Consider the following 13,789-nt stretch of genomic DNA (forward strand, 5'->3'; position numbering starts at 1 on the left):
ATATCTCTTCTATATAAAAAGTGTGTAGACAATTTGTGACATCCCTAAGGTAGGGTACGTCTGCCACATACTCGTAATTCTAGGGTTTATGAGTATGTTAGGCACTTGACCAAATGAATTAAATAAAATAATACATAAAAATTTAAAACTTTTATATAAATTTATTAATAGAAATTATTACATGTATGCATACTTTAAGTTTAATGAAGTAATATGAAAAACCCTAAACCACTATTACATTACTACTGAGTCTGTGCTCCACAAGTTGCTTAATATCTAAAGCCACACTTGGAAAAATGTTAGAAAATAACATAATAAGCTAACATTCACTAAGTAAATCTCATGCATACACATACGCATGAATGTCGTGAGTTTGAAGTACACATATACTAATATGATGATTTATATACTTATGCATTTTATTTATTGCTCATGCACTTTCAAACTTTACTTTTATGCTCTTTCTTTTACTTTCACATTTTTATAGGCCCAATTTCACTTGTGCGCACTGTTTGATTCGGTCAATGCTTGCAGGGCTTGTTACACATATCATATAGAATCTCATGGGTTCTCCTCCAGCTAGCAATTATTGCAGCTAGGCTCATCATAACACTCATTTCATTGTTGTCATAGCTGCCATACTTATTACACATATGAAGAAGAAAGACGAGAACATGACAAACATATTTGAATGGTCAACTCTGACTAGCCCACCCTAATGGACAGCCACTATAAGTTTTATAGACCTCCGTCTTCTTTACTGAACTTACTTAATAAATTTAAATATAAACTTTTAATGATTAACATGCATGACCGTCTATTATGAACTATATATTTATGCTTATGGTAATTTTTTTATTTAATTTCACTTATTATAATTATTGTTTAATGTTGTTAATAATTTTTTTAATAATATGTATATTTTATTTATGAAATAAAATTATTTAAATTTTCATTTAAAATTAAAAAAAAACTCTCGTATTTTGACTTGATGGCACTATCCTAATAGAAAATTCAAAATATTATTACTTTATTCTATAATTAACAATGCAAATTCTGAATTTGAACCTGAAAAACGTCATCTCTTTAGTCACTTGTTTTTATATGAATAATGAAAATAATTTATATCAAATCGTATTAACGGGCATTATATGAATAATGGATACATCTGATTGTTACTTTCACTCAATTAGATTAAATTGTTATTATTTTATTTTATATCTAAAAAAAAATTCTGACTTTGAACTTGTAAAACATCACATCTTTTCGATCACTTGTTGTTATATTATTAAAATAATTATATTTATATAAAATTGTAATAACGGGCATCACACAACAATTACAAGAATAAATATTAATTAGTTATAATTAATGGAGTTATCTGATTGTTACAGTTTTGTTTTATTCACAAATTAAAATGTGTTCTTTATAAAATTAATATAATTAGGGATAATGGCGGCAAAATTAAATTAGATTGTCTTCCACTTAATTTTTTGTCGATAAGCCAACTGATAAAATTAATTTTGTGGGACATGTGATAGCTTACAATTCGTTCAAAATATAAAAAATTCAAAAAAAATTCAAAAAAAATATTTTATTTCCTAAAAGTTTAACTTTTAAATATTTTAAAAATAATTAAAAATTCATAAAAAACTTAAATAAAATATTTTTAAATTCCAAAAATTTAACACAAGTATTTTTAAAACTAAAAAGTATTAATTTAATGAAAAATCTAAATACAATCTAATTTTATGTTGATTAAAAATGAAATTTTTATTTATATTTTTCATTAAATTAATGTTATTTTTTTTAGTTTTTAAAATAAATGTTTTAATTTTTTATGAATTTAAAATATGTTTTTTAGGAATTATTTTCGTCATGATTTTTAATTAATTTAAAAATAAAAAATAGACGAATTGGAGGGTGCAACATGCTCCATAGGATTAGTTTTAACTAGTGACTTAAGGACAGAAAGTTAAGTATAAGAAAATCTACTACTTTAGTAGTTTTGCGGTCAAAATTTTTACATGAGTATTTAGCTGTAAAAATTATAACTACATGAATAGTTTTGTCATCAAATTTTTTATATATGTATTTAACTATAAAAATTGTAACTATTTGAGTAGATTTCCGCCAGTATTCCTATGAATAATAATAATAAAAAAAAGTTACAAGAACTATTCAGCTTAATTTTACGAGGAGAAACATATTAAATTAATAAAGAGTGTAAAGAGTGTGTCTAGGCTTAAAAGTCAAATTCAGATGTTTTCTTATGTTATATAAATAATATAACCATATGATCAAAGAACAATAACAAAAACAATAAGTTCTTATTATTGACTAATTCAACATCACTTATCTTGAACTTTTAAAAAGTAAAAAAAATCTCTTTCAATTCGAAATAAAATCTTCACTATATATTGATTAGATTCAAATATGTTCCAAATTTAATTATGATAATGTATAAGTAAGGACTTAACGAAATTAAATTTAAATTTAAACTTAAACATAAACATAAACTTTAAATGAAGACCATGCATGGCCCCCTAATACTGAACCACGTATATTCATGCCATGCTGAATTTTTTTATTTAATTTTTACATATATATGTTATAGTGTTATGTTAATAATTTTTTTTATATAAAATACAACTATTTAAATTTTGCCCTTACTTGATGACAATGACCTAATATAGAAAATAGTAAAATATCTCTTGTCCATTTATGGCACAATTATCAGTGATGAAAGCACAAATTTCATTTGCCTATATTAATGTCAAAACATTGAACAATAGAATTCACAATTTTTCAATCCAAAAACAAAAGCAAAAATACACTACAATGATGGTTACATTTGGAAGCTTTAAATTTATGCTTTTCCTTCCCTCAATAATCCTTTTTTTCTCTAAACATACTTCATCAACATCTTTAAATGAGTTCATTGAATGCCTCCAAAATAACTCTCAATCCATCCCAAACATTATCACAGCCAAGAACTCCACATTCCAATCCATTTTATTCTTACGCATCCACAACAAAAGATTCTCCACACTCCAAACCCCAAAACCCCTCGCCATCATACAAGCTAGCAATGAGTCAGACATCAAAACGACAATACTATGCGCCAAACGACACAATCTTCAACTTAGGATCCGAAGTTGTGGCCATGACTTTGAGAGTCTTTCATCAGTCTCTAGCGTCCCATTCGTCATCCTCGACATGAATAACTTCCGGTCCATCGATATCGACATTGCTGATGAAACTGCTTGGGTTGAAGTCGGCGCCAGCCTCGGCGAGCTTTACTATAAGATAGGGAAGACTAGCGTGGTCCATGGGTTCTCAGCCTCTGTGTGCCCTGGGGTCTGCACTGGAGGACACTTCAGTGGTGGAGGGTATGGAACGATGATGAGAATGCATGGACTCAGTGTTGATAATATCTTAGATGCTCGAATAGTGGACGTAAATGGTAAAACACTTGATAGAAAGTCGATGGGAGAGGATGTGTTTTGGGCCATTAGAGGAGGAGGTGGAGCAAGTTTTGGTGTCATCCTTTCATGGAAGGTCAAGTTGAGTCGTGTCCCTTCCATAGTAACGGTTTTCAGAGTTAATAGAAGTGAAGAACAAGGCTCTTTTGAGGCTCTTTATCGGTGGCAATATGTGGCTCCTAACCTACCAAAAGAGATTTTCTTAAGAGCGGGATTAGATGTGGTAAACCAATCAAATAATGGGGCAGATGGTAACAAAAAAATTATGGTGTCTTTCATTGGACACTACTTGGGAAATGCCCAAGAGCTTGTTTCCCTTCTAGAGCAAAAGTTTCCTGAACTGGGTTTGAAGAAAAATGAATGCTTTGAAATGAATTGGGTAGAATCCACTGTTTTTTGGATCGACAATCACCCAGTGGAAAAAATAACCTCCATAGATGAGTTGCTTGTAAGGCAAAATGGGTCTACCGAGTATATCAAAGTAAAGTCTGACTACTTAAAAAAGCCTTTTACAAAGAAAACATTGAAGGCATTATGGACAAGGATGATTGAGATTGGTGGAGTTTGGATGAAGTGGAATCCTTATGGAGGGAGAATGAGTGAGATTCCAGAATGGGAAACCCCTTTTCCTCATAGGGCTGGGAATTTGGCTTTGCTAATGTATTATGTATTTTGGAACGAGGAGGGGAGTAATGTAACGAATCATTACATGAATCTTTCGAGAGAGTTGTACCAGATGATGGCCCCTTATGTTTCGAAGAATCCTAGAGAAGCTTTCTTGAATTATAGGGATCTTGACGTTGGAGAAAATCCAGATAATCAGACGTCCTTAAAGACTGCCTTTGTTTATGCAAGAAAATATTTTAAAGGTAATTTTGATAGGTTGATGAAAGCGAAAACAATCATAGATCCGGATAATTTCTTTAGAAATGAACAGAGTATTCCACCAATTCAAAGAACGATTTGACTAATAAAAATAAATAAATATATATATATATATATATATATATGATGTGTTTAGTTAGGTTTTGCTTTGAATAATTGTGTACAATATTATATACAATTCTTCCGACTAAAAAAAAATATTATACATCACCTGATGGAATATATAGTTGTAAGAAGAAAATAATAATAGTATACTTTTTTTTTGACAAAAAAATAATATGATAAGATTCTTCTTGTAATCTTTTGGATAAGTTAATTGATATATTTTGGTTTCCACATATTTAACTAAATACGAGGTAGAAGCAACATGCAATACACATTTGCTTAATTTTAAAATTGTAAACATGCTTATTTAAATATTGTTATCCCCAAATTTGAAAATGATGACGTGAAAATAAAAGTGACAAATGGCAATACATGGTCTGTAAACGACACATTAATATCAATAAATGTGTTGGCTATTCGGAGTTGTGATAAAGTGATCTGACCGATCTGATAGAATTTATGTCCGACCGGTGAATATTTTTGTCCGACCAGTTAGGTGTTTGTCTAACCAGTCAGGTGCTTGTCCGTCCAGTCAGGTGCTTGTCCGACCGGACAGAAGCAGGAGTAACCCCCTTGGTCGGGAAGATGATGGGGACCGATCCAGAACTGCCTCGACGCAAAGGGAGCACTCTAGAACCCCCTCCAGGAGCCACCGATCAGAAACTTCTAGATCATGGAGTCACCGATCGGGTAGTAAAAAGACTCTACCCAGGCAGGATCAGACCATGACTCCTCGAGATAAGAGGACTTCACAATTCAAAGATGGGCATGGTCGTGATAAGGCTGATAGTCATCACACCAACCAGTCAAAGGAAAAGGAGGGCAACGACCAACAAGGAGGAAAAGACTGCCCGAGGCGTACCGAAAGGCCTCCACTGCACCCCGACCAGCAGCGTAGTGGGAGAGCGCAAGTCCCGCGTAGTAAGCCCTTTGAAAGATCAAAGAGTATGGTGTTCGATCGGGCAAGAAAGCATACATCCCGGAAGGATCTAAGGGATGTTATCGCCAACAAGAGGAGGACCGTCCCGGTCGAATGGCATAATCTGAACCATCATGACAGCCAAGTAGAAATACTTGACGGACAGTGCACCAGATGATGATGCCCGACCAGGCGGTCAAGATCTTGGAACTTTGTCAGTTGCACTTGCCATCCAAGCCCAGCTTGACGTGCTAACAGCTGCAGTGCAAGGTTTGTCAAAACGACCTTCCGGGATGGATGCGATAGACCATCGGAGTGGCAGCCCATTTGGTGCCCGGATTAGAGCAGCTCAGCCGCCGGCAAAATATAAAGCACCGGTTCTGCCAGTATATACAGAAAAGGCAGATCCCATCAGACATATTGGGAAGTTTGAGGACCAGATGGAATTGCTCGGACTAAGTGACGATTATCGGTGTAGATTTTTCCCGACTACATTATCGGATATTGCCCAGGAATGGTATTGGAAGTTTAAGCCGAACTCTATTACCTCTTGGGAAGCATTCAGGAAGGAGTTTTGTAGACAATTCAGCACTGCCCGGACTCCACCAGTTTATGCCAACCACTTGGCAGATATCAAACAAGGAAAAGATGACTCTCTAAAGAATTATATATAGAGATTCCTGAGAGAAGTCAATAGAGCAACTGCTGTAGGAGATGAGGGGAAGATGGTTGCCATAACCGCTGGGATAACTTATCGGAGCCCTTTGTGGGACAGTATACATAGAAATCCAATTTCGACACTTCAACAATTTCTTGATCGAGCAAACAAGTATATGAAATTGGATGATGCAATCGAAAAAGAGGAGAATGGCATAAACAATCTGGGCGGATCGACTAACCCTCCTAAGAATGGTGGAAATAGTCAGAATGGTGGAAAGAAACGTCAGAATAACGGGTCTGACCACCATGAAGAAAAGAGAACAAAGTTGAGTTCAAACAAAAATCCAACCAAGTATGAGCCTCAGTTCACTAATTACACCACTCTCTCGGCCAGCTGAGCGGAAATATATCTTGCTAGTCATGAAGAGGTTCCCTACAAGAAACCTCCACCCATCAGGAAAGAGATGAGGAAGAGAGACATGAATAAGTTTTGTCGTTTCCATGGAGATTATGGTCACGACACAAATGAATGCAATCACCTTAAGGACGAGATAGAATTTCTTCTCCGGTTGGGCAAGTTGAGAAAGTATCGGGCAGAGGCACCCCAAGGAGAAGGAGGCAGCAGCAATCCTGGTTTCAAACGACAAAGATCTCCACCCTTGCAGCCCGGGCCTATGGACTTTACCTTAGACACTATATGTGGAGGTCCACACTTGGTTGAGGACAGCGACGAAGCAAGGGAGAGGTATGCTGAGCGGGAGTGCTAGGATCAGAAACCATTGGAGCAGCGAGCATCGGAGGATATATTATCACTAAATATCGCTTTCAGAGTGGTAATTTAATTTCAAGTTGTTTAACTTGTTATTTAAGTTTGGTTTATGAGCTGGTTATTTGCTGACCAGTCAGCTATTTTTGAACAATTTTTGTTGTTTAAGACTCGTTATTAGACACATTTTATCCTTTTTAATTTACGAGTAATAAAAGAGACTACGCGCAGCGTGGTCGATTCTTGCTACAAATGTGCATGTGTGTTAATTATTTGAACAGTGTTCAACTGGTCGGTAAAATCGAACATTGTTCAACTGGTCGATACGTTCAAGCAGTGTTCAATTGCTCGAATATTTTTAATATATTCTATGTGTTTCATGAGCAATAAACTGCTCGAACAGATTCGGTCAAGTAGCAAGTGACCCAGGATCTTTCAACCCTCGATCGATTGGGGGGCACATGGGGTATGTTGGTATATAATTTAACACATGCAATAAGAGCACGAGTAAACATATTTGTTTTTAGGCTGACTTGTAAAATTTTGATGTAAAAAAAGGCCATTAAGCTAACTTGTTTGACAAAGCTTAAGTAACTTGGAATTTTTCAAAATTTCAAGTTAGAAGAAAATATTCGTGTGACAATAAATATTATGCTCATAAAATGTTAGAGCAATAAGAGTGTGAGAAAGTATACTTAGCATGGACTTATGAAATGTCTAGAATTTCTAAGTCAGAAAACTAAGTACTTATGCGAAAATATAAGACATACATCATAGTGACTTTACTATTCAAAAAAAACTTATAACTTTTAAGTCTAAAAAGACTTAGAATATTTCAAGTTAACAAAGAAAAGTAAAGTATAAATGCATGAACCATAAAGATTTTGTGCAAACCCGAGGACATAAGGGCATGCATCCGAGTGGTTAGGCTGTGGTGTCTGAGCAGCCAGGCGCGGGGCAAAGCCACTATGGTGTCCAGGTGGCTAGGTGTGCGTCCGAGCGGTTGCACCACATGTCCGACCGGATGGCGTGGCGTGTCCGAGCTGATGCGCGTGGTGATCGGGCGGATGCCGTGGTGTCTGATCGGCTGGGGTTGGTCCGAGCGGATGTATGATGTCTGAGCAGTTTGCATGGTGTCTGATCGGCTGGGTGATGGTTCGAACAGATGTCATGGTGCCCGAGTGGTGTGCGTGGTGTCCGAGCGTGTAACACCCTAAGTTGCTAATAAGGTTTAGGACCTTGATTAGCGTGCCTGGAGGGCAGTAAGTGAATTAATGTGCTAATATGTGAATTTAAATGAATAAATGATTGGAATGCATGTTTAGATGGTATAAATGTGCATGTGGGCCCTGTTTGCATGATAGGGGTAAACTGGTAATTTTAGCCCGCTGAGGGCATAAATGCGATAATTGTATTGTGTGATTTATACCACGTGAGTGTGGTGATATCAGTGTGATGCATGTACCGAGACGGTCCTAGCGAGCTAGATAACTTAAAAGTCACAACGGGATTTTATTCCCGGCTCGGGAAGAGCCTAGGGGTATTTCGGGGATTTTGTAATTTAGTTCTTGAGAGATAATGGTAACTGGTAATTTGGTAACTTGTGTAACCTTAGGTAACTGCTGAGAGTAACAAGTTGTGATAGGAAAATGGTAGAATTGCAATAGAGATGAGTTGACAAAAGTGACCTTGAGGTTTAGTTAGGAAGGGGTATTTATGGAAGGGTAGAATAGTCATTTGGCAGGATAGATAACCATTAGCTGAGGGAAAAGGATCATACACGTTATTTCATTTGGGGCATGATTTGTTTATGCTGAAATTGGGAGAAACCTAAAGGAAAAGAGAAGAAAAGGAAGGAAGCTGAGTTTGGAACCTAGAGGAGAAATCAAGGTGGGTTGAAGTAGATGAAGCCAAACAAGAGTCAAGATTAGTTCTGAGGTAAGAATTGCTTCTGTTTTATTGAGTTTTAAGCTTGATTTCAGAGAGTAAGAGTGGAAATTTAAGGAATAGCCATGGCTGGTTTTGTGAGAATTCAGCTTGTGGAATTAGAAGGCTTAGCTTGGAGCTGGAAGCAAGAGAGCTTAGGGTTGGATTCATCATTCAAGGTAAGGATTCTATGCAAATATAAAGTTTGTTTCTGTTGTGAATTATGGAATTTGAAGTGTGGTTTAGGTTGGGTCTAAGCTTTTAACTTTCTGGTTTGAATTACTAAGGCATGGAACTAAAGTGTGATTTATGGGAGTGATTGTGTAATTGAGCTAGATTATGATGTTTATAGGTTGCTGAATGGTCTATGTGGGGTTTTGAATTGATTTTGGGGATTAGGTGTGAGTTTGGGATGATTTGGAGTGGTTTTGGCTCGGGGAAATGCAGGGGAAAAACCCAGATTTCTGGGTTCGCGAAGGAGCGCCGCGGCCCTGTTCTTGGGCGCCGCAGCGCGAGTCTGATTCTGGGCAGGGGAAGCTCTCTGACTTGCTGGGCGTCGCGGCCCTCTAGGGCAGCGCCGCGGCGCTAGGCCAATTTCAGGGCATGAGATTTTGCAATTTTGAGCCTTTGCTCCGGGGGTTCGGGGGATGTCTTCGGTGTATTGTTTTAGGGATTTGGGGGTTCCGAGAGTGTGGGATTGGTCCCGGGAAGTGGTTTTGGATTGGTTAGTGATAAAGGATGTTTCATATGTGCTGTGACTAGGTCTTTGGAGAGGTTCGGGGTAGAGGACCGTGCTCGCGGCTTTGGGGCATCGAAAGCTCGGGATACAGGTAAGAGAACTGTAGCACCCATGTTGCAGGGCTTGGGCCCATTGAATTGTTGCAGGGCGCGGCCCTAGATTGTATTATTGCTAGGTTATAGCTCTAAATGTACTATTATATGTTTGATTGTTGAATGCGAATGCTATATGTGACTATAGCTGAAAGAACGGTGAATGGCCGAGAACGGCGAAGGCCGAGAACGACAGTGGGGCCGAGAATACCACTTAGCACATGGAGTGCTTGTGGTTAGGGTGAGACCCCAGTGGATACATGGGATATCCATATGGTGTAGACCGAGATCCCAGGCTTTGGTAACGCTTCTGGGACGGCATGGCCGTACATGTGTTATATTATATGGACTGTCTGACTAGATTTGAGATATCTGTTGTAGTGATTGTATATTATGCATGTGTTATGTACTGTTTGAGTTTTCTTGCTGGGCTTCGGCTCACGAGTGCTCTATGTTGCAGGTAAGGGCAAAGAGAAAGTCAACCAGCCATGAGTACGGAGGGCGTGGGGGTGGCGCATACATGTTCGGTCTGCCCGACTGTCTCGGTTGGGGATATTTTTTTTGAGAAATGGCTGTATAAACCCTAGTTTTGATGGTTAATTACTTATAAACTTGCTTTGAATTGTAAATATTTTATAAACTGAGTTATGGGATCCCGAATGTTAAATTCTTAAACTTTTAACGAAATAGAGTACTTTTTAATGATTACAGCCTAGACTTTCACTTAATTACGCTTTTGTTCTAAAAACCTCGTCTAGCGAGTTGTTTGCACATTTTAACCTCACTTAGTAACAGCTCTAAGGTAGTAGGGCGTTACAGAGCGGATCATGCGGTGTCCGAGTGTTTAGGCCAAGCATCCGAGTGGTTTACATGGAGTGTCCGAGCAGCTTGGGAGAAGAATGTACAAGTGTCCGAGTGGTTTGAAGAGGATAACCGGTCGGCCATACACATGCACTTCCAATAATCTATTTCCGAGGAGTTAGGCTATCCTACTAGTCATGTATGAATATGAGGGCCAAAAATAGTAACTGATTGGCTAGAGGATTCCAAGGCGACAACAAATCTCGAGAACATGGGGCACAAACATGTTTTCCTACTCATGGGATACTACAACAAGATTAAAAAATAGAATTTGATGGACTAATGGAAAAGTTAAGTCGTGGGTTTACAAAAGTGAAGGTTACTGACCGGATGGAAGTTTTTGGATGACATCAAAAACATTTTGCTAGAAGAAAAATTTATCATACAAGTAATTCGTATAATAAACTTGGGGGGCAAATGTTATCCCAAAAATTTGAAAATGATGACGTGGCAATAGAAGTGACAAATGGAAATACATGGTCCGTAAACGACACATTAATAGTCAATAAATGTGTTGGCTCTTCGGAGTTGTGATAAAGTGATCTGACCGATCTGATAGAATTTATGTCCGACCGGTGAAGATTTTTTTCCAACCAATCAGGTGTTTGTCCAACCAGTCAGGTGCTTTTTCGCCCAGTCAGGGGCTTGTCCGAACAATCAGGTGTTTGTCCGACCAGTCAGGTGCTTGTCTGCTCAGTCAGATGCTTGTCCAACCAGTCAGGTGTTTTTTCGACCAGCCAGGTGCTTGTCCGACCAGTCAGGTGTTTTTCCGCCCAGTCAGGTGCTTGTCCGAACAGTCAGGTGTTTGTCCGACCAGTCAGGTGCTTGTCTACCAAGTCAGGTGCTTGTCCGACCAGTCAGGTGTTTGTCCGACCAGTCAGGTACTTGCCCGCCCAGTCAAGTGTTTGGCTGACCAGTCACTTGTCTTGGCCGACCAGTGAAGTGTTTTGGCCTTTCAGTTTTCCTTCTGGGTGTGATGTGGACCGACTAAATAGAACAGTGCTACGCAAAAGATCCCAGTAACGGCTTCAGCAAGAATCGGTCATACCTGCGCGGGAATCTCTCATTTTATCCCAAAGAATCGCATATTGTTGTATTTTAGATATTATTATTAATTAAATATAGTGAGAATAACAAAATATCCCGATTATGAGGGACTTCATTTATACGATCCTGAGCCTATAAATACAAAGCTCATGGCATCATAGGGGGGATTAGATCTTTTTAGACTGAAAAAACTCTATAGTTTTGAGACTTTGGTACTGTTACTTGTGGCATTCTTGGGGCATTTTCTGAGAGAGTTTAGAGAGAGAAACTATGTATTCTTCTACCTACACTTAAGAAACTCAGTTGACTCAAGCTCATCTGATCTTAAGTGTAGGATATATATATCACAACTCCAAGTGGATTAGGCTATTACAAATAAATTAGGGCTGAACCACTATAAAATTATCTGTGTCGTATTTTTCTCTTGAAGGTTCATTGTAGTTTTGACGTCTACTCGTCATTGGCCAAAATCGTGGTCAACAAATATATATTTATTATATTATATTTTTTAATTATCGTATAAATTTTAAATAAATAAAAAATATCATAAAAATAAATAAAAGATGTTTAATATAATGTATGACATAAATAATGTATTAAAAATATTAGGGCAAAACATTGTCTATAATTTTAATAAAAATTGATGGTTCACTTTTTTTTAATATATATATATATAATAGAATAAATTACAATTGTTACTCCTAAATTTCGAGATATGAGATTATGACTTCGAAAGCTGGTCTCGTCAAGTGTGAGCTCGAGACATATAAAACGCGTATTCATGGTCCAGTTGTAAAACCCTCGAGGCAAGACGGCAACCTCGAAGACATGTAATTTCGAGATTCTTTCTAAGCTCGAAAGAACATAGCATCGGGATACATCCGTTGTCGGGTGCCTTCGGATTGGGTGGCCCGAGCTTAAAAGGATACAAGTTCAAAATGTGACAGCCTCGATGGAATTTATCTGCTCCGAGTAAGTCTTGGAATAAGACGGGCAGTTCATAACCTATCCGTAAACTTTGGCTGACATAATGCTGGTTGCTGACCTCAAAGATGTGATGAGTCATCTGATGTAACGCGTTCCGTACGATTAAAGATATTTATTGTTGTAACATCTCTACATTAAAGGGATACTGTTATCCGTTTCCTGATCTTCAGGGGGGTTTCCTTGTATATAGGAGTGACAGTATTTAATGTCATTAAATAAATTGATTTACAGAATATCTTCCCGAAATGTGTGGGGATGAATTCTGAGACATTCTCTATAAATAGAGAAGAAATCACCATTTGTAGGGGATCGAATTCGATTTTCTGGAAAAAACCTCTGAGCAATTATTCTCTGAGAAGTAACCAGAAAACTCCCAAGTCTAAATAAAATAGACTCGTGGACTAGACAGATTTAACTGCTGAACCACGTAAAACTCTTGTTGTTCTACCATATTATTCATCTGCGCCATAGTTCTTATTGTTTAAATTGCTCTACATTTTAAGTTGACGAAAAACGGCATCAACAACAATTCTATAGTATATATAAATATTTATATGAATAATATGTATATATATGACATCTAAACACAACGTTAGCATGAATATATATTTACATGGCTACATGACATATATATAAATTACAATAATATTTTAAAAAAATAATAATAGAAAAAATCATAGTGTAGAGTAGTATACTGATGGACTCAAAATGAGTATGTTTTAAACATTTATATCGCAAGCGCACGAATCGTTCATATAGAATAGTGATCATGTAAGCAAGGATGTTGAACCCAATGGAGGTGTCTAAAATAAAAAAGAAAACTATTTTAAACCAAAATTAATAAATTCTAACCTAGCTCCAAAGATTGATAAGATTTTTGTATAATGAAAATAAAATAAAAGATAATAATAAAGAAATTAAAGACAATGTATAAAAATAAATTAATAGTAGAAATCAAGATGGTAAAAGAATATTATTAAGGTATTAGAATCCACAAAATATAAGTTCAATAATATTTATAAGTACATTGATTCCCAAGTTTCATTAATAGTATAAATTAACCAACTATCACTTATTCAAATTAGATATTCTATTTAAGCACAAATTATCATGGAATTGAATGATTTATCTTCACTTTTAAAATTATAATTTCAAAGTATTTAATGTAAATCAATCTAATGAAATAACAAATAAATCAATGAATATTATTTATAAGGCAAAACATAATATTTTTGTTCTAAGCATTTGATATGCACAATTTAATGACACACCTTAATAAAAGAATATTATGATTTTGCACTAATGAAGAACAAAGTG

The 13,789-nt window shown here is 36.5% G+C and overlaps 1 protein-coding gene across 1 annotated transcript; it reads left to right on the plus strand.

Annotated features, from left to right (window-relative positions):
- The first annotated feature begins 2,844 nt into the window (after positions 1-2,844).
- Positions 2,845-4,452, plus strand: LOC133799344 (berberine bridge enzyme-like 8). Its single transcript, XM_062237366.1, has one exon. It carries the CDS (start codon positions 2,845-2,847, stop codon positions 4,450-4,452), a length of 1,608 nt encoding a protein of 535 aa, XP_062093350.1.
- The last annotated feature ends 9,337 nt before the right edge of the window (positions 4,453-13,789 follow it).

Source organism: Humulus lupulus, chromosome 9 (genome assembly GCF_963169125.1).
Source record: "Humulus lupulus chromosome 9, drHumLupu1.1, whole genome shotgun sequence".
Lineage (NCBI taxonomy): Eukaryota > Viridiplantae > Streptophyta > Magnoliopsida > Rosales > Cannabaceae > Humulus > Humulus lupulus.